Source organism: Cucumis sativus, chromosome 2, assembly GCF_000004075.3.
Source record: "Cucumis sativus cultivar 9930 chromosome 2, Cucumber_9930_V3, whole genome shotgun sequence".
NCBI classification, from domain to species: Eukaryota; Viridiplantae; Streptophyta; class Magnoliopsida; order Cucurbitales; family Cucurbitaceae; genus Cucumis; species Cucumis sativus.
The window spans coordinates 17127359-17153449 of record NC_026656.2 but is presented as its reverse complement, the minus strand read 5'-3'; the positions used below and the strand labels follow the sequence as shown (position 1 = coordinate 17153449).

The 26091-nt window shown below is 33.8% G+C and overlaps 5 protein-coding genes and 1 long non-coding RNA gene across 11 annotated transcripts; 2 read left to right on the top strand and 4 right to left on the bottom strand.

Moving 5' to 3' along the window:
* On the bottom strand, window positions 1–4653 carry LOC101209126 (ATP-citrate synthase alpha chain protein 1). Of its 2 annotated transcripts, none has more exons than XM_004142925.3 (13): window positions 4500–4653; window positions 4212–4321; window positions 3707–3883; window positions 3412–3573; window positions 3203–3283; window positions 2836–2887; window positions 2468–2582; window positions 2283–2364; window positions 1180–1275; window positions 981–1082; window positions 713–829; window positions 501–617; window positions 1–421 (listed from the first exon to the last, which is right to left on the bottom strand). In XM_004142925.3, exons 2-13 carry the CDS (start codon window positions 4308–4310, stop codon window positions 350–352), a joined length of 1272 nt encoding a protein of 423 aa, XP_004142973.1. In that variant the 5' UTR covers window positions 4311–4321; window positions 4500–4653; the 3' UTR covers window positions 1–349. The 2 variants fall into 2 exon arrangements, with proteins under 2 accessions (XP_004142973.1, XP_031737136.1); XM_031881276.1 differs by lacking the exon at window positions 4500–4653 and adding an exon at window positions 4401–4471.
* Window positions 4654–7503: 2850 nt separating this feature from the next.
* LOC101209375 (hypothetical protein) lies at window positions 7504–11478 on the bottom strand. 4 transcript variants are annotated; one of them, XM_011651187.2, is made up of 9 exons: window positions 11160–11478; window positions 10204–10555; window positions 9490–9523; window positions 8935–9162; window positions 8652–8741; window positions 8453–8518; window positions 8276–8367; window positions 8128–8175; window positions 7504–8040 (listed from the first exon to the last, which is right to left on the bottom strand). In XM_011651187.2, the coding sequence occupies exons 2-9, from the start codon at window positions 10524–10526 to the stop codon at window positions 7923–7925; spliced, it is 999 nt and encodes a 332-aa protein (XP_011649489.1). In that variant the 5' UTR covers window positions 10527–10555; window positions 11160–11478; the 3' UTR covers window positions 7504–7922. The 4 variants fall into 4 exon arrangements, with proteins under 4 accessions (XP_011649489.1, XP_004142974.1, XP_031736970.1 ...); XM_004142926.3 differs by having other exon boundaries at window positions 10204–10552; window positions 11160–11463; XM_031881110.1 differs by having other exon boundaries at window positions 10204–10552; window positions 11259–11463.
* Window positions 11479–12164: 686 nt separating this feature from the next.
* Window positions 12165–12884, top strand: LOC101210110 (ubiquitin-40S ribosomal protein S27a). The gene has a single exon (XM_004142929.3). It carries the CDS (start codon window positions 12229–12231, stop codon window positions 12697–12699), a length of 471 nt encoding a protein of 156 aa, XP_004142977.1. The 5' UTR covers window positions 12165–12228; the 3' UTR covers window positions 12700–12884.
* A 2086-nt stretch (window positions 12885–14970) lies between these two features.
* On the top strand, window positions 14971–17258 carry LOC101211011 (axial regulator YABBY 4). The gene is made up of 7 exons (XM_004143018.3): window positions 14971–15135; window positions 15333–15467; window positions 15612–15780; window positions 15890–15938; window positions 16109–16184; window positions 16358–16469; window positions 16952–17258. The coding sequence occupies exons 1-6, from the start codon at window positions 15052–15054 to the stop codon at window positions 16427–16429; spliced, it is 585 nt and encodes a 194-aa protein (XP_004143066.2). The 5' UTR covers window positions 14971–15051; the 3' UTR covers window positions 16430–16469; window positions 16952–17258.
* Window positions 17259–19543: 2285 nt separating this feature from the next.
* On the bottom strand, window positions 19544–21368 carry LOC101211262. 2 transcript variants are annotated; one of them, XR_004214761.1, is made up of 5 exons: window positions 20951–21368; window positions 20762–20867; window positions 20576–20653; window positions 20156–20296; window positions 19544–19926 (listed from the first exon to the last, which is right to left on the bottom strand). XR_004214761.1 is itself a non-coding variant. In XM_004143019.3 (4 exons), exons 1-4 carry the CDS (start codon window positions 21017–21019, stop codon window positions 20238–20240), a joined length of 312 nt encoding a protein of 103 aa, XP_004143067.2. In that variant the 5' UTR covers window positions 21020–21368; the 3' UTR covers window positions 19615–20237. The 2 variants fall into 2 exon arrangements, 1 of the variants encoding a protein (XP_004143067.2); XM_004143019.3 differs by having other exon boundaries at window positions 19615–20296.
* Window positions 21369–23101: 1733 nt separating this feature from the next.
* Window positions 23102–24424, bottom strand: LOC101210361. The gene is made up of 4 exons (XR_004214762.1): window positions 24039–24424; window positions 23791–23853; window positions 23570–23663; window positions 23102–23469 (listed from the first exon to the last, which is right to left on the bottom strand). It is a non-coding gene; the product is annotated as an uncharacterized LOC101210361 (long non-coding RNA).
* Window positions 24425–26091: the final 1667 nt, after the last annotated feature.

Sequence of the window (26091 nt, the reverse complement as noted above, 5' to 3'; positions counted from 1 at the left end):
TGGAAGCAGGGATAAGTACCAGTACATTAATATAGTTGAAAGAGTGTCGAGAAATTGACGAACTCGATTGAATAGCTACCATCTTAAATGTAACAAAAGCAGTGAGCTTATACTGATAAAGAAACAAAATAGCCCCAAGTCGTTACACCCATCTTGCATCTACATTCAATTCATACCATCCCCTCTGCTTTATCATTATTCACTCAAATCCTTGTTCGAAGGTACATCACAGATAGAGATTTTTATTAAAAACTTGACGAACTATCACCACAAATCAGTCAAAGGCGAATAAAACTACACATAATATAAGATATCTATGACAAGAACGATGCGGATGGTGTATCCCGATTTATGCAGCTGCAGTTATGCACTCAATTGCTTGCTTGCATATGCCCGTCATGGTTGCCTCTGGCCCATAGACCTGTATTACAAAGCCAAGGTTTCTCAATACCAGTTTTTATGAAGCCCTTTTAACAATATATAGTTGGTCTGCACTCTACCTCAATGGGAACACCAAGTTCTTCACCAACTGCCCTCATCTTAGCAAGCCCTCTCTGGTAGTTGGGGCCTCCTCTCCTCACATAAATACTCATCCTAGCCGCTTTTAGCCTTGATTCCTGAGTCATAACAACAATATGTGCCTATCCATCAGTACAAAAATACTTTATATCGGGAAAATGGACTACCTGAAACTGGACAGAGATTGCTTTACCTTCTCCTTCAAGGCCCGAATTATGCCATTAAATGTAGCAGCTACATCAGTAAAGTTCGCTATTCCTCCTCCAATCACGAGTGCTCTCTTTTGGCCATCGGGATCTGCAGTTGCACACTACAGGAAACAGAAGTGAAAGTATCATCCTCTACATCCAATAAATAGAAGATGTTCAATTACACATTCGAGTATCTTGACATGCTCATGATTTGTATTCTATATGATAATTATGTTGATCACATGTAACTTGATAATAAACAATGCTTACATCAATAACAACTCTGGCATACTGCAACACCTCTTCCTCATTAGGCGCTCCACTATATTCTGCATAGTTTCCGAGCTCAGAGGCATAACCAAGATCTCCAACCTTTACAAAACGAATTTTTCTATCAATAAACCAAAATAATAGAAGTGAAAGCTGAATCTCGAAACTCAAGTATTGGAGTGGACAAATTAAAGCTTACCGTGTCTGCGTATATGACACTTGCACCACCTCCAGCCACCATGGTCCAAATACGTCCCTTGGGGTTCAAAACTGTGAATTTCAAAGATGCGCTGGTCTGCATAGATGAAAATAAAAATAGTTGATTCAATTAGTTTATAACAAATTTTTATTCCAGCAGATTAGATCCAGTATGAAGTAAAATTTCAGCAAACTCGCTGATGAAATGAATGGAATGAAATTAGTTTAGGATGGTCACATAAGCATTGAACTAGCGGATTTGCAAGGACATGCAAACCTCAGAAAAAAAAAACACAATTTGCACGTGTTGAATAAAATAACTAACATACTTAGAAAACGGACTCGCATTTAGGTATTTTATGCATTTTGCACATGTTGAGAGAGGGCCTTATGATATATGGTCACCCAATAGGTTTTATGCTTCTTCGGTGACAAAGTCTTTTTTTAATTATTCCCTAGGTCTTAATTCTCCTTGATTGGAGTCCTTTTCTTATCTGAATACCCTTTTGGGGCTGCTTTTTTCTATCTATTTTCCCTAAAAAATTAACTACCATACAAGAATAAGGGACTAGTGGGTGTTCGGGCACCCGCAATGGAATTGGAATTCATTGGAATGAAATCCAAAATTCAGGTTTGGATAGACTGTTTTGAGCCTAAATTGTAATACTAAACTCATTTCCTTCCTATAGTTTTCAATTAAACCCTATTTTCCATTTGTTTACGCTTTACGATCCTATTTTTGTTCTGCCTTCTATTCGACATGAATTTCAGCACCCTTCTAATTTCTAGTGATCCTGATTCCATTCCAACTTCCCAAGCATTCCCTTTGTTCATTAAAAAAGAAAAATTCAACCCATCGTATTTTCATAATTGCAAGTCCGGAAGACTTAACACTGACAACATACAGACAACTTGCAGTAAGAAAACAGAAAACCCTCAAATATCATTATTCATTAGCTCTACGCCAAAAAGGGTTTTCGAATTCAAACATTTTCCATGAATTTCCAGAATAAAAGAATATACACAAACCAGTCGACTAATGAAAAGAATTGTTAAAGGAAGACATCATAAATATGGAGAAAAAACTACAGATAGGTTCATTACCTTTTCATCTAGGCCATGGATAAAGCTCTCAGTGGGACTCATAACCCTACCAAATGGCATTGGAAATTCAATACTTCCCCACCTACAAGGGCAAAAACATATCAGAAAATATAATTTATTACGCTTGTACTTGATGCGCGAGCAATGGATGTAATGCAATTTATAACCAAGGGTGTCAGACATACTTCTTGAAGTTCTTGAAAGCAGCAGTATCATCTAGTTCACCCCTCATATCCAAAGGATAGGGCTTCCCATCAACAAGCGCAAAAGGATTCATTTCCAAGAAAGTAAAGTCCAGATCTGTCTCACAAAAAATTGACTTAATTGATCCATTCACGAAATAAAATAAGTAATTAGATTTACTCGAACCTAACTTCATATATTTTTAGGACTACTAGACTTCAGGATTATAGTCTAGTGATGATTAGCAAGATGACAAGACAGACAAGCCTAATAATGATATTGAAATATATTGATATTAAACTAACAACTTCAGTTTTTTAATCTACCAATAATTTAGCAGTTAAGTTCACATCCAAAAAAAATAGCATACCTTGGAATAGGGTATAAACTGCCTTGATAAACTCCTCGATTTCTCCTTTGATCTGGATTGAAGAACAAATTTATGTTAACTATCTGATCTTGCAAAGGGTTTCTTGACTTTCCGTGACAGATAACCATTTCAGATAAATTAAAGCCTCATAAGTATATAGTGTATGTAAGGTCTTAAGCAGTTTTAGGCTTCCACAAATTATGTAGTCAAGAATACTATAATATACATTTTTTTTAGTTGAAGAATATGTGGCGATGAGGTTTTGAACCTCTAACCTCTTGGTTGAGTCAGTGTAAACTATGTGATAGGTATCACCAGAGAAAAAAACTCTAAAAAGGAAAAGCAATTTTCATCAATGAAAATTTACCTCCAAAGGAAGGGTTGCCACCAGCTCGGCGCATGTTTCTGAAGTGAGGGACACTCCTGTGGGGATAAATATGGTTTTAACCTGATTCAAAAGAGAATTCCATTGAAGCTTAGTAAAATTTGGGGGTGATAGAATTCAAACAAAGAGTAATTCCTGAACCTAACAGATTGTTAATTAAAAACACCAAATAGTATCAAGAGAAAAAATACCTTATCCCAATTCTCTTCGATTTCAATTCCTCCACACTCCGAGAAGCTAATACTGCACCCAAGTCTCTCTGAGACAATATTGAGATAGTATTCTTCCTTGTGCGGTATGAAGGGCTCCACAATAAATGTGGTGATAGGTCCCTTACATCCACCCATTGTTACCTGGTCATGAAAGAGAATAATAGCATAGTAAAAGGATCAATAAGCGAGAGAAGGAAATGGAATGGGATGATGAGAAAACGAACAATTATAAAAAGCAGATTGATCCAAAAGACGAAAGAAAATAAAACAACACCTCTTTCCCAAGGCGCTCTTTCACAAATGCAGCAACCTGAGCCAGATCAAGATTTAAGGCGACTAAACCACTTTTGCCACGCTTTCCAAACAACATGTCGGGCTTCACGACCAATTTTGATGAAGAAAGCCAAGGTTCCTTCTCAACAAGCTCATTGAAATCAGTTGATTCAGTGACCTGAGCCAGATTTTAAATATGGTCATTAAATCAATAACGAAGGCATAGAAAGAGATTTCAAGTCAGTGGTGGTGCAGAGACAGGGAAAGCAACGTTAGATCAGACTTCTTTTAACATATCCAAGGATTCAAACGGGTGAACAAAAGTGGCTTCAGATTTGGTAATGTCCAGAGGAAAAAAGAAAGGAAGAAAAACAATTATCAGTGAATGTGTTGAGTGTAAGGGAAGAAGAAACGTCAAGAGAGAAGAAGGTGAATATAATGGTAATGAGGCAGAAGAAAATTGTTAAGAATATGGAGATCTATAAGAAGAGTGAAGCAGGACTCACTTGAGCGGATTGGATGGGGAGTTGTCTACCAGAGATCCGTTTGAAGTGCTCCTTCAACAATCTCTTAGAGTCGTATTCTCTGATCTTCTTGCGAGCCATTTTTGTAAAGCCTGCAGTGATTGAAAGAAGAGAGGCAGATCAGACACATAGATTTGGTGGGTAGAAGAAAGAGAAAGTTTAAAAACATTCCATATTTGATAATGGAAACAAAGAGGCAGTCACAGTGACAGATCTAGAAAAAATGATTCCAGAGAAATGCAAGCAAAAAGAAGTAGTTTGAGTTGTTACCTTTGGATTAGAAGTAGAAGGAGGAGGAGGAGGAGGATGAAAGTTGGGGAATTGGGTTCGCCTGCACAAAATAAATGCCTTCCCAACCAACTTCCTATTCGTATTTATAGCTGCACGACGTTTTTAAAATAATTTTCTTTCTTTCTTTTTTTATATAGAAAATTAGCGATAAATAAAAAAGAAAATATGAGTTTGGTTCGTTGGCTTCAGACGGCGGGAACCTCAATTTGCTTTAATCCCAAGGACAATAGAATACAATACAATGGGGGCAGGAGTAGGCAACCAACCGGTGGGACGTTTTTGCCGCTACTCTCCGTTTCCACCATACTACCATCCAATGCCATCCTTCTAATGTAAATACAATCAATGTTCTTTCAACTCAAAATCACTCTTTTTATAACCTCCTTATCTATCCAACATTTACCAATTTTGACTCTCTTTCTCCATCCACATTCCTACCTACAAATATTTAATATTATATTTAAATCATCTAACAATTTGAAGATACAACATAAACTATTTATTATAAAAGTTGGATTGGGTCTCACGTTCAATAAATTTGTTGACTCACCCTAATCAATTTATAGGTATATTATGATCAATGGTCTACCATAGATATCATGTAACACTTGAGTTTTACGTGAATGTGTTGTAGACAATTTATACATTTTAAATTAATAAAAAATAATTCGAAAACTTAATCTAACTAAAACTCAAACTTTAAAATTCAATATCCAAATAATCAGATTCGATAAAATTTGGAGTAGAAATCATTCATAGACGAGGAAAGTGTAATAAAAACTTAAAAAACATAAAAAAATATGGATTATTTATGATATATTATGAATCACGTTGGTGTACCATGTGATACGCGTGGCATTTTATTTTTATTTCAATGAAACAAATAAAACAAAAGGGAAGAAGAAGATGTTTAGGTTGTCTTTTTGTGACTTCATCTCCATTTTTTAAAAAATTAATTCCACCCATTAACCAACACAGTCACTTTATTTTCCCAATACTATTAACTACGTAAAAGATTTTTTAATTAAAATAAAATGCTGCTAAAATTAAATTAGCATAATTCAGGTTTAGGAGTATTTGTAGTACCAACGACCAATTTTTTATTTTTACCTACAAATGGTTAAAATATTGAAATCAAAATAGAGCAGTTGACGAAGCTTTTTAAAAATGTTTTTATGAGGTGGATTTTAAAAGTGTATAAAATGAAATGATAGTGAAGGAGGCAAGTTGTGAGATTTTAAACAATAATCTGACAGCCTGCTTTTTCAATGCCCTTTGTTTAATCACAATTAAAATTTAAAAACCATCCCCCTTCTCACTTTCATACCTTCTGTTATTATTTATATCAATTTTTGATAGCGAATTCATGAGGTTGGACATAAAATCAATTGAAACCTATATATATATACACACAAACTATAAACTATGTGTTTGGGAAAAGAGTTGGGTGCATTACAAATACAACTCTAAGTTAAGTTTAGGAGATGGTGTTTACAAAATTTGATGCACACAGCCTTGGACAACTCTGGAGGAGTTGGCGTATAAGGTAGAGGACTATATATTTATTTATTTTGGTTGGAATACATCCCATTCCATTCATGGCCACACACACACACACCCAATTTGTTGACTTTTTCTTTTTGTTGTGTGTGTGTGTGCAAATAATAGAATTGGAGGTTCAACATTTGACTTCAAACAACAAATGCATACCAATTACCTCTCCCCTAAACTTTGATGCTTCAATAATTTAGATATGAAAACAACCATCCTTCCAACTAATTCTTTAATTATTAATTTAACTATTTAATTAGTATATTGGGCACGAGCATCAATAGAAACCAACTAGTTTGATGATTCTAGAGATCAATTAGGGAAAATCATAAAATCAATTCATACTATGTCGCCTTAGCCTTCTATTTTTCATTAGAATCAATCTAAGTCCATCTACGTAATTTTAATCTACGATAGATTTTGTTTTTTCATGTATGGTTTCTTTTAGAATAGTTATGAATAGAGTTTTGTGAATTTTCCAACAAATAATACTTTAATTAATAAAAGAAGAAAAATGAGAGAGCAAAAAGAAGACCAGTTCAACCAACTTAGGTACATTATTTTTTTTTTTATGGGAACAAATCAACAAATTTAGGTAAGGTTTCGAGGTGCTACTTTAATTTATTGAATCTTAATTAATTATATGCTTTTAATAACGGGTAAACTCATCTACCTTACTCAAATTAGGTTAATAAACAAAAGGGTCACCCATCAAATCTTTCTATTTATAATATTTTAATATTTATACATACATAGAACCACCAATTTTTTTTAGTACCACACAAGTGTAAAAAATTGACTCCATATATATTTACAACTTTTTAAAAGAAAATGTTACGTATACTCAGATATTAATTTTTAAATTGTTATCGAACATAAATAATTATCATGTTTAAATGTACACTCCTTATAGAAAATATAACAAAATGAATAACGTGTTTAAAAATCACGTAGGACACTCATCCCTTGGACATTTATTTGTTTATTATTATTATTTTGAGTACATTTTTATTATTAGTATTATTTATTTAATTAATTTTAGGTTTAAATTAATTGTTTGAATAGGTAAAAAAAAAAAAAAGAAGTTATTTTAAGTGATCTCAGTAACAATTTTGTTTGCTTACTCTATATCTAAAACTGAGTCTACTAGTCACAGTACATGTTAGTTTACTTGAAATTTATAATATACAAACACGTACTTAATACTCGCAAACTTTTCCAGAACATTTGTACTCATCTATTACTTGAGATGAGACACCACATTACCAAACACATTTTAGTGTTCCGAAACATAATTTATTAAACAAAATTGATTTTATTTTGTAATTAGCCTAACAAGGTTTTATAGAAATTGTCAACATTCTAAGTATTATGTTATGGATACTAATGTTAATGTTCACGTTTTGTGAAAGATTAAAAGTGAACATTACAATTTAGAACACAAGAAGATTTTAAATTTATTGGAACAAATAATTGAAAAAAAGTATGCACAAGTCATTGCAGGAGGTACATTCCATACCATAAATGCTTCAAATAAATTATACGGGCAGTTGGGAGAAAATCAAAGTGACTCGAACAAAAGAAAATGAAAATAAGTAATTCGGAAGATGCCAGAATCTCAAAGGAGCATTGAATATGAAAACAGGCTTACAGAATCTGGCATCCTCCGCCTAGATTTGAGCTTTGTTAGGGTAATGTTTCCATCCAACTGCCTGCGTCATCATGCTTTATGTTCTGTATATGTGTAATATTTACGTTCTCAACACTGAATAATTTGAAGCAAACATGATGGGGATCACAGGAAAACACAGCTTCATAACCCACTGGTTTGATGATCGTCTGATTCGATTGTTAGCTCAACTCCTGAAAAGACCTCGGGAACAATTTTGGCAACAGAGATTGCTTCATTTTGATCAGTAGAGCGAAGACACCAAAACAAGGTACATTCATCAACCCAACCCCAACATACCTGCAAAATGAATGTCCATAACCACTGAAAATTCGAAAACAAGAATACAAAGGCATTGGAGTCAAAGCCAGGGACTTCAAACTTTACCATAATGGCGCGGATGGGGGTGACAAGTCAAGAAATGGATAAGGCCACCTACAATGAAGCGGGCCAAAATAATTTTAACAATCTTATTCATATACGTTCAATATAAAATCATTGCAAGAAATTGTGATAGAGCAGAGTAGAAAGTTACGGCATTGAAACACAAGCATGGAGAATCCATTGAAAAATGACGAATATCCCTGTCCACAGTACAAAATACCCAATCCGAAAGAACGGATATCGCTGCAGTTCAAACCAATCTTAAATCATTGCCCATACTCTATGGAATACCAAAAGAAAAGAAGCCTATTGAAGCTTCCCAACTTACCAAACCATTCAAGATTGTTTCTCCAAGAAGACAAACAGCATTCACCGAGTGCATGGTAACAATAAACTGTGGCCAAATGATGAATACATCACAACATCAATCACACAAAACAAAATGCATCTCCCCCCAATCTAAAATAAGCATTGTAAATGACTTAATATTAGCCATATAGAGAGGGGGCAGAAAATCAAATACTTACAAAACTTAGCCCACGACTTCGAGATAGAATAAATGGATAAAGAATGAACCAAAATACTATGTCGGTAAGCACCACAGCACCTGCGGATACCTAGGAAAAGAAAACAGAGCAAGATATTTTCTAGATGTTAAGAGAAATATAACACTAAAAAATTGACAACATAACTCAAAAATGTACTAGGAAGGTTAACTAATAGCATGTAATAGCCTTCGCCAACCTAAGCCTATCCATACCTTTCAACATAAAAGCTGTTTCTACTCAGTTTTAGGAGGAAAATAGTCACCTGAAAAATAATTTGAAATGCATATCCCCCCACACCAGCAGCTTTGCGAGTATGAAAACCTTCACGGGAGCTCAAACTCTTAGCTGAATTATCCACATCGAGGCTGTTCACACCAAGAGTTGGGGGCACATAAGTGCCTCGCTCTGCATCTAAACTTGTATGCTCGGTTGAGCTGCCATTATCATCACGTTTTCTACAACAACCATAAATGGAGAATGAAGTTGCAAGCTGCAAGATAGCAATATTTTAGCTTAGTTAATAACTTACGGATAATGGGAAACTAAAGCCATGAATTTTAATAATTCATTGAATGTTAGGTAAGTTTGGTTGTATTCCTGGTTACCCTTGTTCTCAACAGCCAAAAATATTTTATATATAACTAGATGTTGCTACATATATCAAACTCTGGATTACTATTTTCCTGTTAGGGTCACCCCCATATCTCAGGACCAAAATTCATGGATACACCATCCTACTTTGGATCAACCAAATGTGAGCGAAGTATAACCACATCAGCAGGCAAACAAGCAGTTTTTTTGAAGTTATAAAACATACCCCAAAGTAGAGTGTGACCAATGTGAACGTCCACCTGCACAAAAAAAGTATGTTAGTCTGGGATATAACTTTATTTCCTAAATTGTCAAAGTAGTTTGTAACTTGTTTTCTGCACTGTCAAGATGATTAATAGATAAACATGACCTGAAACGGTAGGTTGATAATCCGTAGTAAACTACATAATTCACAACTTCTCTCTAGCAATACACGAGATATACCTTGGAAAGATACCATCTAAATCAATGATTGCAAATTTCCCTAAATATATGACTGTTAGATGAGAAAGTGGCCATAATTAACAAGTTTGGGGCATTTCTCCCACATCTGGCACAAAGTTATACTAGGCAAGAGTGATATAAAGGCTACATAACCGAATCAGGAAATATTTATAATCCTTAACAGTAGATCTTTAAGAAGAATATGAAAATTATCCTATGCAATGATGCAAGCACTGATACAATGATCGGACTACTAATTGAACAAACTCCAGCGCCCCACAATGTAAATATTTCTAGATTTGAACCAAAAATGAACCATCAGAACTATAATCATTACCAAGCTTTGACAAGCATGGGAATAATGGGAAGAACAAGATAGTTTCACAGGGTCCCAATTGAGTTAAGAGCTACTGTCCTCCTCACTTAAACGAACAATACAAAATATTCAGTTTAGAGTGATAGAAGAGTGCGAGACAATACAAAATAAATGACTTACTGAGTATAAAATAAAAAAATCCTGCCTCCTGAAACAATAGCTTCACTCAATATCAATCCAAAAAGCAGAGCAAAAGCAAGCATTCTGTAAGCTAAGAGGCAAAGTGGATGTATTTCTTTTAGACACGTCCGCCAGAGTTCATCCTCGTACAATGACCCAACTGAAACTTGTGAATCGTCTCTCGAACCAGATTTCGATCTTTTAGAACCTTCATATTTCCATATTAATAGGGCTGCCACAATCATAACAGTTGATAGGAACAAAGCACATAGAAAAAATCTCCAGTTCAGCCAATAGCTTAAAGTATTAGTATCGGTAGTCATGACAGGCTTCCAGGAGTCTGATAGTCCTGCTAAGAAACTCATTTCGAGTTAATAATAATATACTAAACGAAAAAAAAAAAAAAATCAGCTGTGTCTGAAAAGATAGTCTAAATTTGAAGTAAATCAGTTAAATGAATGGTCTATGAAAAAGAAGGAAAAAAACATTTTAGAGCAGGGAAAGCAGAAAGTAGAATGATGGATTCCAATGAGCAAGCATGGAAGAAAAAATGAGGGCCAAAGGAGGAGGAAGAGCAAGTAAATGAAGTCCAGTCATGGGAAAATTAAAAAAAAAAATGTGAGAAAGGAAAGAAAGCAAGAGAGGGAACATAAAATTATTAGGCAGAAAAATTCTGAGGAAATGAGTTTGTATTCAGCAATAATATATTGAAGAAATAAGGAGAGAAGGAGGAGTTGAAATGCAATAAAGAGCAGAGGAAGAAGGATGCAAAATCCCAACATCTAAAACTAGCTAATTCAACAAGAAGCAAGACAACCATTTCATTAAAAAAAAAAAATAGAGAGAGAGAGAGAGATTCCCAGATTCGTTACTCTAGAATGGTCCAATGGAGTGGAAAGGGATGCAATGAAATCAGTAATAGAAAAGAAAAGAGCTAAAGTAGAATTGGTAGGTACCAATTAGAAATGGAAGGCGTCGGAAGGAAACGGAGAGTTCAATAAAAGGAAAATTCTTTGCTTCCTACGACCATTTGATGAGAAGCAAAATCTCCGTACCTCCAACTCCACAAAATCACACTTCCTTCCTTCCTTCCTTCCTTCCGGTGGAAGGAGAAGACTCTTCTGTTCTTGGGTCCACACCCTCCCTTCCTGCTGCAGAATCAAATCGATATTTTTTTCGATTGGGATGACACGAGATTGGTCTAATAACTTCCAATTTCTCCACACCACAACCCCAATCTACCCGCCACCTGTACCCACTTTTCCCAAAACTCAATTCTTGCCTTTAATAAATACAAATACACTTTTCTTTTTTTCTTTTTTTCTTTTTTTCTTTTTTTAACCATGATTAACCCTAAAATGTGCTTAAATAAAAACTGATCCTAAAAGTAGATTTCCTTTTTTATTTTTCGAGGTTTTGTAAAAATATAAATCAAAACAAAATGTAGTTATCAACTAAATTAAATAGATTTTTAAATGAATTAGAGTTGGTTTCGTATCTCTTGTTTTTTCTTTACGAAATTTCAAAAAAAAGACGTATACAAATCAACATAAGCTTAGAAGTTTGCACGTGATACAAATTTAGTTAAACTCAAACCTGAACAGCCTACCACTCTCATGCCCACCTGTACAATCAGATAGATTTATGTGAATTTTCTTATTTATCTTTTGAACTCACAAGTGGCCAAAACAAAATAATAATAGTAATAATAATAAAAACAAGAAGAAGAAGAAGAAGAAGAAGAAACATCAGTCTCAAACTAGTTCAATCTGTACTTTTTGGAAATCTCATAATTAATTGTTGATTTTTCTTATACTTCAATTTATTACCTCTGGTTTTTAAGCTTTAACCTAAAGTTTTGATGTATATAAAATGAGCGGTGAAACGGGCCCTGATTCATGAATATATTGGGCCTTGGGTTGGCCCAACAAACCTAATTCCCAAATATAAAACTTTCGCAACCATTGTTAGCCCTAATCTGTCAATCTACTCTCCTCGACTCCGTAAACCTTCCACTCCCACACTATGCAGATCTTCGTGAAAACGCTTACCGGGAAGACCATAACTCTCGAGGTCGAGAGTTCTGATACCATCGATAATGTCAAGGCAAAGATTCAGGACAAGGAAGGAATACCGCCTGACCAGCAGCGTCTCATCTTCGCCGGTAAGCAGCTGGAGGATGGTCGAACACTTGCCGACTACAACATCCAGAAGGAATCTACGCTCCATCTTGTCTTAAGGCTCCGTGGTGGTGCTAAGAAGCGCAAGAAGAAGACCTACACCAAACCTAAGAAGATCAAGCACAAGAAGAAGAAGGTCAAGCTCTCTGTTCTTCAGTTTTACAAGGTCGACGATTCAGGAAAGGTTCAGAGGCTCAGGAAGGAGTGCCCTAACGCTGAATGCGGAGCGGGTACATTTATGGCCAATCATTTTGATCGTCATTACTGTGGCAAGTGCGGTTTGACATACGTGTATCAGAAGCCCGGCGGTGATTAGGTCTTTTTTTTTATATTTACATTTTGATAGAGATTTTTTTTATTTATGATGATCATCATTTTGGGATAATATTAATTGTTAGGATTACAAATGGTCAAATGGGTCCATTTTCATGAACTGTTTTACATTTGGAAACAATCAAATCAATGCTCAATTTTGGTTAAATATTTTTTAAGCATCTTTCATATACTGCCTGTTTGCTGGAAATTTTATGCAGTTTCATACTCTCGAATCAGTGTGCTAATTACGTCATTGAAAAATCTTCAATTCTTTGGACTGGCACCCTGCTATTTATGCTTTTTTGGCCTATCCATAATGGATTTGAAATTAGTCTTGGACCGCTTATTAGTTTAGCTGTACCTCAATGCAACTATTATTAGGTTCTTCATTTTCCATGTCACTGATAAGTGATAAGCGAAAATACTGTGAATAAGATTTATTGCAGTTATCTACTGCTGACTTGGGCAATCAAGTTTGGGAATGTCCTCTGACATTGGGCAATTGTTGATACTTCAACAATGGTAGGTTTTTTTCTTTTTTTTACTAGGTTTGAGTTTCTGATGTCTGATATGTTTTTTCGAGCAATTGGTGAGGCTGATTCCTGTTACCGTTTATCAAATTAGATATTTCTCCTAGCAATTAGCTTTTGGTTTCAAACTTGCACTCGATATTTTCTCTGGCCAAAAGAAGATTAGGGGAGTTTGCACCATCGAAGAACCCATATGTTCTTATAGGATGATGCATCAACAACTGCCTAATGTTCAAGACCCATACCCCATATTATGTAATAACTTTTAGAGAATGAATGCTAGTGACAAATTTTCATGAAATGTTATTATTTGGTGCTTCCTTATATAATTTTGTTGAGATGGACGGATGCAGTAGATATTCCTTAGTGTTCATTTGATTCACAACCTTCAAAAGTGTTCAATACATTATGCCCCTGTTTCATGTCTAATAGGTTTTTGACATTTTTAATAATTTTTTTTAAGTAATCGATCGTTTAAACTTTATGCCTAATAAATCAAAATTTTCAACTTTGTACGAAACTTTAAGAATTGAAAACTAAACTTATAATTTTGTAAGATGAAATTAGATCAAATACACATACTTTATAATTGAATTTATACTTTAACCTTGTTTTTACCCAATGAGTAGAAAATGTTTTATGAATTGATCACAATCATAAGTGTTAATTCTTTAATTTTAGTGATAGATCATGCAGTTTGCTGAATACAACAGTCAGAATGTGTCTCCTAATGATAATTAAGAAGGCATTTGAAACCTGTCCGAGTGTGATAACCTAAATTATAATTCATTTTCCCTCAACCAGCTCCACCCAATATGTAAATCTATATACATTTAACCAGCCACTTTTAACTAAGCCTAAGAGACCCTCACATAATCTTATGTACGTTCTGAATTCTACTAAAATGAAATGTTGGGAAATGAGATGAAAAATTATAGGGAAAAAAAGAGGCGAGAAGTGCATGGTTTTCTTTCTTTTGTTGCGTTAAAAATAGTAACCATTTACTTCCCTTGTGGATGCACTACCAAAAGTTAATTCAACTTTCAAGTTGTTTTATTTTGCTACTTTGACTTTTAATATAGTCCTTTTCGTCTCTTAACATTCATCATAAACTTTCAATTTTCCTTTTCCTTTTACTTTTACTCCTTTAATTTCTTTAAAATAATTTACAAAAACGATCAGTGTTGCATTCCTTTTTTTTCATTTGATATATCAACAAGCCCACGTAGTTTTAAATTGTGATAATATCAAATATACCTAGAGACGTGATGAAAGCTGTAATAATGCCCAAAATATATAAATCTAAAATATACCTTTTAATAGTCAATGATCAAATGGAACAAAAAGTTCTAAATAAATAAAAATAAATATGGCAGTTTATTATTATCAGTGTGCAGTCTTCAGTTAACATTAAAAAAATTAATATAGCCAACATGAGGTTAGCTCAACTGACAAGAGGTATCGGGTTCAAATTCTCATTCCATAATATATAAAATGAGATATGATGTATCTAATCATTGCACTTTAAACCAAGTAAGTAGATAAATTTGTAAAAAGCACATTTGTGCATAATTTTAGTATACCACATCATATATAAAAGAATCTTAGTGTGAGAAAACGACAGAAGGGAAATCATTAATTGAAAGGGAAGTATGATATATTATATTTGATAATAAAGGGAAGCAAAAAGAGGTATATATAAATTGGACTTGCATATAAATTGGTGTGAGCCTGAGAGACAAATATATATATATAATTAGGTCTTATTCATCACTCTCTTTTATCTGTTTTGTGTTAGAAATAAATTAAAAGGAGGTGTTGATATGTCGACAGTGGAGCAGCTCCTTGCCGATTCCTCTGAACAGATTCGCTATGTGCAATGTGGTCTTTGTAGCACCATATTATTGGTACGTACGTAATTAAGATCATATCATATAATTAAAACAGCAAGCCTTATTAAGTAGTAATTAAATTAGTGAGAATATATATATATGTGTGTGTGTGTGTGTGTATGTCTTATTATTATATGGTTTTGTTTGATGATGATTTTAATTTATAACTCAGATATATTCAAGTAGTGTTAAGTATTATTCTATACGCACAGGTAAATGTTCCATACAGCAACTTGTCGATGGTGGTGAGTGTAAGATGCGGAAACTGTGCTGGTCTTCTCTCTGTCAACATGGCTAAGCCCTCTTTTATCCCTTTTGATCTTCTCACCTCCCTCTCTCATAACTTGGTATCTATACCTATTTTTCTCTTTTTTCTCTCTTAACATTTCTAGTTTTGAAATCACACTGTCAGCAGTACATGAACTGATCCTAACTAGAAATTATTATTACAAAATGTTCTTTTTTTTTTTCTTTTTTTCTTTTTTGGTCAGCCAAAGGAGGGTTTTGGTCAAGAGTTTAACGTCCAGAAACACTACTGCTTGGACAGCCTCAGCAATTCATCATCGTCGTCCGACCTCCTAACCTCGTACCATAACATTATTCAAAATCATGAAGATGATGACGTCATCATTATTCCACCCACTCCAGTTGTTAACAAGCGTAATCTGGCCCTTTCATGATGTCTATAAATTTCTTTTTTTTCTTCATATTATTGTATATGTGAAATTTCTTTTTTAAAATTTTCTAATATATTGTCTGTGAAAATTAGCCCCGGAGAAGAAACAGCGAGCCCCATCAGCTTATAACCAATTCATCAAGTAAGATATATATTTATAATTAATTAAACTTCAAATTCAAATTACGTAAGAGAGAGAGAGAGAGAGAGTTTAAGAAAGGGTGTGAATTGGGGTTTCACATGCAAATCATTATAATTTGTATTAAAATTTAAAAGTTTTAAATATATATATATATATATGTATATATGCAGGGAAGAGATTCGGAGGCTGAAGGCAGAGAATCCAGCGATGGCTCATAAAGAAGCATTCAAGACAGCTGCAAAAAATGTAAGCTTTATGTGTGTTACGTCGTTGGATTCATGATAACATTGATGAGAGAGAGAGAGAGAGAGAGAGAGTTTTGGTTATATATTATTATTACATTTAAGCGTAAGTTAGTTTTGATGTATAATATGAAGGAAAGAAATTGTATGATTGTTATTGGTGTTGGGGAGGTGCAGTGGGCTCATCTTCCGCCAGTCAATGCTGAAGGAGCTGATCATATGATGCTGAGAAAGAAAAACGTAATGTAGCCAAAGGAGGGAGAGCGTCATATTAATTAACTTAAATCAGGTAATTATATTTAAAATTAGCTACCTTCATTGATTAATCATATATTATATATGAGTAGACAAAACATTAATGTTGAATAATAAATTTGAGAGAGTAAATATATATGGGATTGGCAAGTATATATTTCCGGTCCCCTACTATGTTTGGTGTGGTGGTGGTGGTGTGTATGTGTGTGTGTGTGTGTATTATGATGATTTAGAATTTAATTAAAGGGTAAATAAAAAAATAAAATAGAAAGTAGGGGGGGGTAATAAGCCAACGACCACATCCAAGTCGATTTTCTTGAAATGGAATGAGACTTAAATACAGAATTTATGAATAATTAGTTCTATTCTCATTGTTTACAGTAATTGAATGCCCGGATGCCACTGAGATTGAGATTGAGATTTTAGATAATTTTAAAAGCTCAATAATGCCTTTTTTATTTTAATTTTCCCTTTATTTCTTTATCCTTACTTGTTATTTTATATTTATGATTTCAGAGGTCAAAGTGTGGTTCTTAGAAGTTAAAAAAGAAAAACTCCCTTACTGCCTGTGCTTTGGATCTGCGCCCAACGACAATGAAAGATATTAATTCCATCCTGACATAAAGACAACAACACCCCCCCCCCCGATCCCCTCCCCTCCCTCGTTTCTCTATCACTTTTTTCTTTTCATTTAATATATTATAATAAAACTCATGTAATGCCCTACCCCTCCATCCTTCCCTCCCTCTTCTTCTCTATTTTTTATTTATATTTTTTTGTATGAATTTTAGCTTTCAATGAAACAAAGCTTAGAGATTATATATATATATATATATATATATATGTCCAAACTAAATCTACTTTTAATTTCCCATCATATATACACACACACACACACATATGTGGTGAAATTTGCAAATGTGTTCTTTTTTTTTTTTTAAGAAAACGAGTCCTTTAATATTTCTACAATACTGTTAACTTTAATATATACACCATCACAACACATCATACCAATAGAAATATAGTTGGTGTCACGACTTTATTTTTTGACTCATAATTGACTAATCCTCCTCCATTCTTCTTGGCTTACAAGTATCACCTAAATGAAACAAGAATTAAAAGAATAAGACAACAATTGAATTGAAAAGAAAAAAAAGGAAAATGTTACATTAAAACAAATCAACAATTTTATTTATAAACCATTAATTCTTAATTTAGTATTTTTAAAATATAAATAAAACTGGTTGAAAATTTTTTAAAAAAAAAAATCGAAAGGTAAAGAAGGAAAGAAATACGATATAAAGAGAAGAAGAAGAAAAGGGTTTCCAAAAGCCTTCTTAACGGCGGCACTCGAAGAATTAATCCAATAACAACAATTAATACTTATTTTATTTTGTTAATATTTTCCAAAATAATTTTTTTTTTTTGCTAATTTTTCCCCCTAAAAGGATTATAAGAGATGCAGTCCCATACCAAAATGATTTTATAGCTCAAAAAAACAGTTGATGTGGTCTTCTAATTATAAACTTAATGATTCTAATTAATTCCCATTGTTGTATTAACTAAATATCAATGTGAGGATGCAGTGAAGTAAAAAGTAAATTAAGAGACGTGCTAGAAGCATAGTGTGTTTTGGTCGATGTTTTCTAAGAAGCAATGGAAAGAAATTAAATTAAAGCTTGAAAATAAAATTATATATATATATATATTTGACCCTAGAGATAGATTTAGTAGAGACAAAAGGAAATGATTTAGAGAGGGAAGAATTGAAAGACAAGATGTGTATATTATTAGAGACAATATTAATTAGAGAAGAAGAAAATAAAGGTGGGAGAGAAAAGTAAAGTTTGTAATTCCTTAATAAATGATAATAGTTATTCAACTAGGGTATTATACATTATAAGTTAATTAGAGGACATAATTTGTTATTTTTTAAAAGAAAAAATGTTGTTATTACTTTTTTAGAGAGAGAGGAAATTTGAAAAGATTGGTTGATCATAAATAATATTTAAGACGAGATAAGAAAAGCCAGTTTGAAAAATTGAAAAAAGATGCTGTTTAATAGGGTATCGAAGATCTATATTACCCATTTAAAAAAGTAATAATAAATTCATGGGCACTCTCTATTTAATGAGTGCATTAATTAAAAAGCTTGACAACTTGGTGTATATAATTAAAAGGGCATCACGACATACAAAACAACTTTCATTAAAACTCTTTCATCACCATTTTTTCTATTTCGTCCTTTTCGATTCAACCTATAATATATTGTGATTTATATTATGCTTACTGTGACCATATTTTAGATTTTATAACTTCTCTAACTACTACCTACTCATAATTATCTCTACTACTATTCTTTTTTCCTTGAGTTTTGTTGTCTTATATGAGATGCATAACCAAACTGATCAACCTTAATTATCAACCATTTTAAAATTTAAAAATTTTAAAAAACTTCACAATTATGTTAAAGAGGATCGGAATAAATGTCCTATATCTAATTAACAATGCTTACCATTATTATTATTGCAAAACGCCATTCCAAAGCTAAAAGGTTTAGAATTCTTTATTTTTCGATGGGAATAAAATATCATAAAATGAATAGCTATAAATATATGATAGTAGAATAACATGGGTTATTAAATGGGTTTGATATGTTAGTATGATCAAAATAGGGTATTTCCAATACTATATATTTATTTTGTCCAATTGCCTGCTTTGTTTTGTCCTTCATCACTACAGATAAACTTCCTTTTCTGAAGAAAAAAAAGAAAAAAAAAAAGAACTCATCCTATACGATCTAAGTTTCAGAATATCAAAATTTTAGAACCATAAATAAAATATTGTCCTAGATGTAATCATTAAAACGTAATAGACTAAATTCATATAAAATAACCTTGAATATAAAAATAATACAGAAGGAAAAAAATTGTTGAGTAGTATGAAATATAGAAAATGGTAAAAATAAATAAAATGAGGATTACATTAGAAATTTAACTCATAATTTAAAAAGTTGGGGATAATGGTTTGTATTAGAGTTGAAGATGGAATGAGATACATAAAACAAAACATGAGTGGGGTTAAAGTAAATTGAGTAACAAAGAAGCATGTATCATAAAAAGTAATAAATGAAGTGATTTAAAACACTGAGTACCATATTGAAGTTAGACTAAAATAAATGACATTAAAATATTGAAAAGTTTATAATATTTGAGTTGGTGTGTATTTGTAGTTGACATTGGGGTACTTCTACTTCTACTTCTAAGTAGTCTCCAGCATTTCAAAACACATATATGGGCTGGAGTTTCTTTTCTCAGGCGGCCAATAAAAGGGCCCAAGTTTGCAGTCCACGTAAAATGCTTCACTCCCTCTCCCTCTCCCTCTCGCTCTATTGATTTACCAATTGAACAATGTTCCCCAAGTCCAACCGCGGGATAAACATTAAACAATATATTTTAGCTCCTTTTAAGATCAGCAACCAAACTGAAAAGCTATGAGAAAATATGATCTTCTGTTAACATTTCTTTATATATATATATATATATAGCATAGGGATCAGAGGGTGGTATTGGAGACTGCACTTCAAGGGTATCCCATTTATCAATTTGGTAAATAAAAAAATGTAATCCGTTGTGTAAACAGGCTTTAAATTTAGCATTCACACTCTCTTTTTTCTTTTTTATTCCAAAACAAATTAAGAATAATAATAAAAGAGCTTACTTGATCTACAAACAACTGGGTTCGAATTAATTAATCGTCGTCGCCGTCGTCATATATATTAGCATTACAAATTCTTAATGGATCACCTCCAGTAGAGATATTGTCTTCTCATGATGCACCGCTCACTCCCCGTGAATTTGGCTGTAAATGGACCCAAATATTTAACTAATTAAACAAATAAATATATAGATGTCGATTCTTAAAATTAAAACCTATTCAACTGCATTTTTTTTTTTTTTTTTGTTTGTTTGTACCAAACTGAAGAGTTGAAGTACTTAAAATAGTGCTGTAGGTTTGTGTGTAAGGTGAATAATTAATCAAGCTAAATAGGAACTAAATGAAATGATCATATAGGCAAAGGCCGTCACAATCAAATGACATTATTTTATTTTGAAGTGACCATAAGATAAGGGATCATACCGAGGAATGGATTGGGAGAAATGGTATGGAAATATGCTCGGAAGAAGTCAGAGTTCTCTTTCTGGAGCTCCTTCCACACTGGCAGGTTAATTAAAAAAAAGCCCCAGAATAGCTTAATTTAGATAATTGAATAACAAATTAAAATTTGATTCACAAAGTTTAAAAGGAGTATTTGTATATACGGACCTGTAAGTGTAATGAGAGGACGGATATTTGCATGGTCAGCCAATGCCTTCACGCACTCATCTCGACTCATATGAAGCAGCAAGCATCTCTCTATCAGATGCTGGACCTGCAAAATTAATTGAAATGATAAAAAAGAAAAATCCAAGATTTTAACCGTTACAATTGGTGAAAGAAAGAGAAAAGCAGTACCATCCGGATATAGGCATGGGGTTGGCAATGAAAACAAGGAAGAAAGTGGTGGCTGTTGGGGCGGTACATACTGATACTATGACTTATCTATTTTATGTATATCTATTTTTAGAAATTAGCTATAGTGTTTGGTCAAAAACCCAGGAATAATGTTAAGTACATTCAGCGAAAACCCAAGGACGAAATATTGCTGAAAAAACAGAGAAGAGAACAAATCAAAAGCCCTCACAAGCGCCAAAGATCAGGAGAAGATATTTGTGAGCTTTTTTATAGCAGAAAAAGGGGGAACAAATGAAAGAAGAGGAAAGAAGAAATATTATCCACAGATATCCAAGTGAAGGGCCAAAACAGCACAAGCAATCCAAAACCCATCTCTAAATAGATAAGAAAGTAGCAGAATGGAATGGATGGTTATTGCACATATATGGTATATTTATATGTATATTTTTCCTAACGGTGTGACTGATTTTGACAAATCTCTCCACCCCTTGCTTTGGCCCCAACAATGAACAACCTCTTTAAATTCATGTCACTGCCAATAACTCATTATTCATCTACTGTATTCCAAGTGGCATTCAAATTACAACAGTACTATAGATTATTGATAGGTGAAATTGAAATTGAAGTGATGTTGTAGATCCCATTATTTATTATATTTTATGTCAAAATAAATTGCCCACAATAATATTGAGAGAGAGAAGGTAGCTGCTCCACTAGGTAACATACAGAAACATAATCATATGCATGCGGTGATTCAATTGTGAGCCTTACGATAAATAAAGTTTTTAGTGTACACTCATATGCCACGTTGTCTCCTAATTTAACATACATATGAAAAGGAATGGCATGGAGCTGATCTTTTTCTCCCTTTTTTAATACTATGGAAAGGAAAAGCAAGGTATAGGCTATAGGCTATATGCTATAGGTGGATAACTTGAAGGGTCAATAAGTAACCATCAACATATTGAGTACTGAAAGTATAACATACTTTCTTTGTAGGACAGTAGTTAACGTGAAATAACAGAGAAATGAACTGGAAAACCTCATGACCCGAAGGACTAGAGATGAAATCTTCGATTATATTGCTGAATGAATGCCAATGGTGATGTGATTTTTATATGATCCGACCCACACCACATTCTTGACTGTAACTTGCATTTTCTCGTTTCTTTCAAAGCCCAACCTTTCCTCACACTCATAGTCAATAGACAAATTAAAGTACTCAGCAGCAGGTGCTAGGCGTACGATTTCAAAGGAGTACCTTCTCTCTTGTTGTTCCCAGGACATCCTCGTCAAATTTGAATCTCAAGACTATACACTCTCCCTTCCTCTAAATCCACGTCTTAATGAACTCTGAAGTCTGGACACCACCAAATCTCACCATTTTGGTTATTTTGAAGTGGGTCAACTGGATTTGGGATTATGAACATTTTGATTGAATGTTGAGCAGAAGGGCAATATGAACTTGCCCAGATCCTGGGTGAGATAATTTTTTTCGCTAAATATATGCTTTAGTCCATAATGTTAAGTTTGGAAATTTTCAAATAGTTCTACCATGTTTTAGAAATTTTCACTTATACCCTTGCTGTTGCCATTTATTCTAAGTTTGACTTGTACCAAATGTGCAAAACATGATACTGACCCAAAACATGCAATATATAGAACGTCAAACATAAAAATATTAGTTTTCCCAACAAAAACTTCACTCAACTAATGTATGTATTTCCTAAGGACCAACAAGTTGTAGTTCAAATCCCCACCATTCATTTCTATTTTTTTAAAAGAAAAAAAAAAAGAAGTCTTTCCTGAAGACATCCTTGAAAGTGTAGTCTAGAAATAATTTCCAGGTCAAACATCAAATTGAACAACAAAACCTAAAAAAATGGCTGTAAGACTAAGTCGGTCTTTACAAACTCGTTTCATATTTCTAAACAGCCAGTGAAATATATTGCAGATCAAAGAAAAGGTTCAAAATAATAATTTCGGTGTCAAAAGAATAGGGGAGACAATATGCAGGTCAAATTAAGGCACTTTTGTGCTTGAAGCATCTAGGAAGATTACAAAGCATTCTTATGGTTTTGTCAAATGACTTTCACATCCATTAATCAACAATGAGAAACCGAAAACCATAAGCAATTAGAACTGAACAAATGACGCAGTGTAAACATCTGATGATAGTTGTATTAATTTGTTAGCGATAGTCCAGGTATAAACACCATTTCACAAAGGCAGTTAGTTAAGAGAAGGGAAATCCTTCCAGCATACTAACTACATCCTTTCTTTCTAACCATCTTTCAACATTATGATAGTACACAGTTCTGATATGTAATTCCTACAAGCTAGTAAACCCTTGATAAAATCAGCAATTAAACAGAGCGGGACACCAAGACACAGCTCAACTCGAGTCATGCACTGAATCTTCTCTTTAAGTAAACGCCAATACTGACTCCTGCACAGCACAGCACATGAACAAGCAGAAAACTTTTCCCCCGCCTAACTGGTATCAGACTTATCCAGAGCTGAAACAGAAAGCGATAAATGTGTGAAAGGGCAGCGAAAAACTGAAGTAGGCAAACAGCTCGTGCATGAAGGAAGAGAAGGAAAGCGAAAAGGGATTACTATTGTAATTAAGAAGCTTTTCATAAGGTCAACATGAGTCATGAGCATTCGTCTACAGCAGTAGCGAACCAGACCCAGTGCATCAAGTGCATCCCTAATACGGGAAAAGTAAATGCATTAGGATCTCTTCTAAAAGGCAAGGTAAAACAGGTATGCTTTTGGATGTTGTAAGAAACCAAGACGGAAATCAAAATGTAAATGAAGTGACGTGTTGCACTCACTTGCCCTTCTGAATAATCGGCCTGTAGAAGATCAAGGTAATGATCCCACTTGTTTCCAATCACCTAAAAAAAATATAAACCGAAGGGTTCTAAGAGGTGAGTTGAGTTGAGAGTAATTGAAAACTTTGGGGGTGGTGGGTAGGCAAGAACCCAAAGACAGTGGGACATAGAAGGATAGAGAAAACAGGAAAATGGAATTCTGAGAAGAAACTTTAACTCAATGTTGAATATGGTTGTCCATAGCTTACCTTCCCGCAAGTGAAGCAACGCACTGGGATGATCATCTTCGCTTTCTGCTTTCTGCACAACCCTACGTGCCTCGATCCCAACCAGGGTTTGACCCCTTTGGTATTTCTTTTCCATTTTAATTAAAAAAAGAAGAAGAAGAAGAAGAAGAAAACTTTGGGCTTTGACCTACCACACCAGCCCTTTTCGCAATGCCCATTCCCTTCATGACCCAACGTCTTAAATAATAGGAAAATTATGATACGTTCCTAAAATGGGAAATATAAATATGTATGTGTATGAGATTATATCTATTATGATTGATCTAAGTTTGGTTTGATTCTTCTTCAACTTTTTTCAACCCACCCATGCGTGAATTATATATAAGTATACAAATGAGGATGGGGGATAAAGGTTTAGATAGTTAGTATGGAATTGGAGGTTAAGGAAGCAGTTTTAGAATTGTTGGTGTATTTGGGTTTGGATTAGTCAATGGCTCAGAGCTAACAAGGAATGAAGAAAACGTGTTTATTATTTTTTCAATTTAAAAAGAAAAATTGAACAATATTTTCAAAGAAATATAGATATAGGGAGAGAGAGAGGTTATCTATTTTGAGGCCCACTCACCGCGTTGCCTTCGCCGTCCCCTTTCGTCCTCTTCTCCTTCCGCATGTTGGTCAACAAAATTGACCTTTCCTCTCTTCATATGCTGCAAGACACACAAAGCCCTTTCCAACCTTCACAAACAAATCTTTCAAATTTAAACCACTGCTTATTTGTCAACCTCTTTTTTTTTTTTTTTTTTTCATTTGACTTGTTCAAACTAAAAAGAAGTATCGAACTTTAGCATTTCAAGATTTATTCTAAAATGCATATTAGATCTCCATGTGGATATTAATCTTGTTACATTAAGAATTATTATTGTATATAGCATAAGGTGTAATAAATTTAGAAGTGTATTCCATTTCCATTTCTATATATGTTGGTAACAATTATTTATTTATTTATTTAATATTGTGATGAAATAGTAATTGAAAGAGTGGAATAAAAGATGAGATTGTTGGAAAAGGAAGGGGTATTAAAAATAGGAAGGAAAATGGAGGGTTAAATTTGAATTTAGAAGGGAGGGGGGGAAAAAGAAAAGGATAAGTGAGGGTGGGAAGTAAAGTAAAGATGGGAATGAGATGAAAAGAAAATGGAAAAACGGAGAAATGGTGACCCGGAAATCGGGGAATGGAGATCCGTGAGGAGGGCAGGTTGGTGTGGGGGGGGGGGGGGGGGGGGGGGGGGGGGTTCATCGCTACAAATGCAAAGGAATTGCGCGCCAAAAAGAAAAGAAAAGAAAAAGTAGACGTGGGGCCGAGGCAGCGAGGGGAGGGAAGGATGCACGTTGAATATTGAATAACACATTAAGGCAATGTAATTACGCAACACAAGGCCTTGTTTCCCGCCCCACCCCCCGCCTTTTATGATTTTTATTTTTATTTTTTATGGTCATTGGTAAATGAATGAATAATAATGCTCCCACTCCCACTCACACTCACACTCCTAACTCTCCCTATCTCCTACACAACCTCCTAATCCTACATCCTACGGGCTACGCTCATCATTTCAATTTTCATTTTAATTATATTTGGATGGATTGAAAAATTATGATATTACCAAATATTCTAAAATAAAGATGCAGGGGCAGTTACGTGAAATGGCCATTCCTGTACAAATTCAAAATCAAAAGACAAAAACATAAGTAACGGTAGTATTGTTTTAAAAACACCACAATATTCCATATTCCAACAATAATTAACATATCTTTAAAATCAATAAATAGATAATCCAATTGGAAGAGTGTGTAGTTTAAGCCTTAAGAAATTGATTTTATTTAGGAAGTTAAATTTGAATTAGAAACCGTGTTGTGTTGCCACCGAAGCACCCAAATTTGTAATGGAAAAATGGAAATGCAATGAAATTTAAAAAGAGAAAAGAGAAATAAAAAGTGGGTGGGGTCCAGAGTTGAAAATGTGATATTAACTTTCATCCCTCTTCTCTTTTCTTCTTCATCTTCTTCATCTTCTTCTT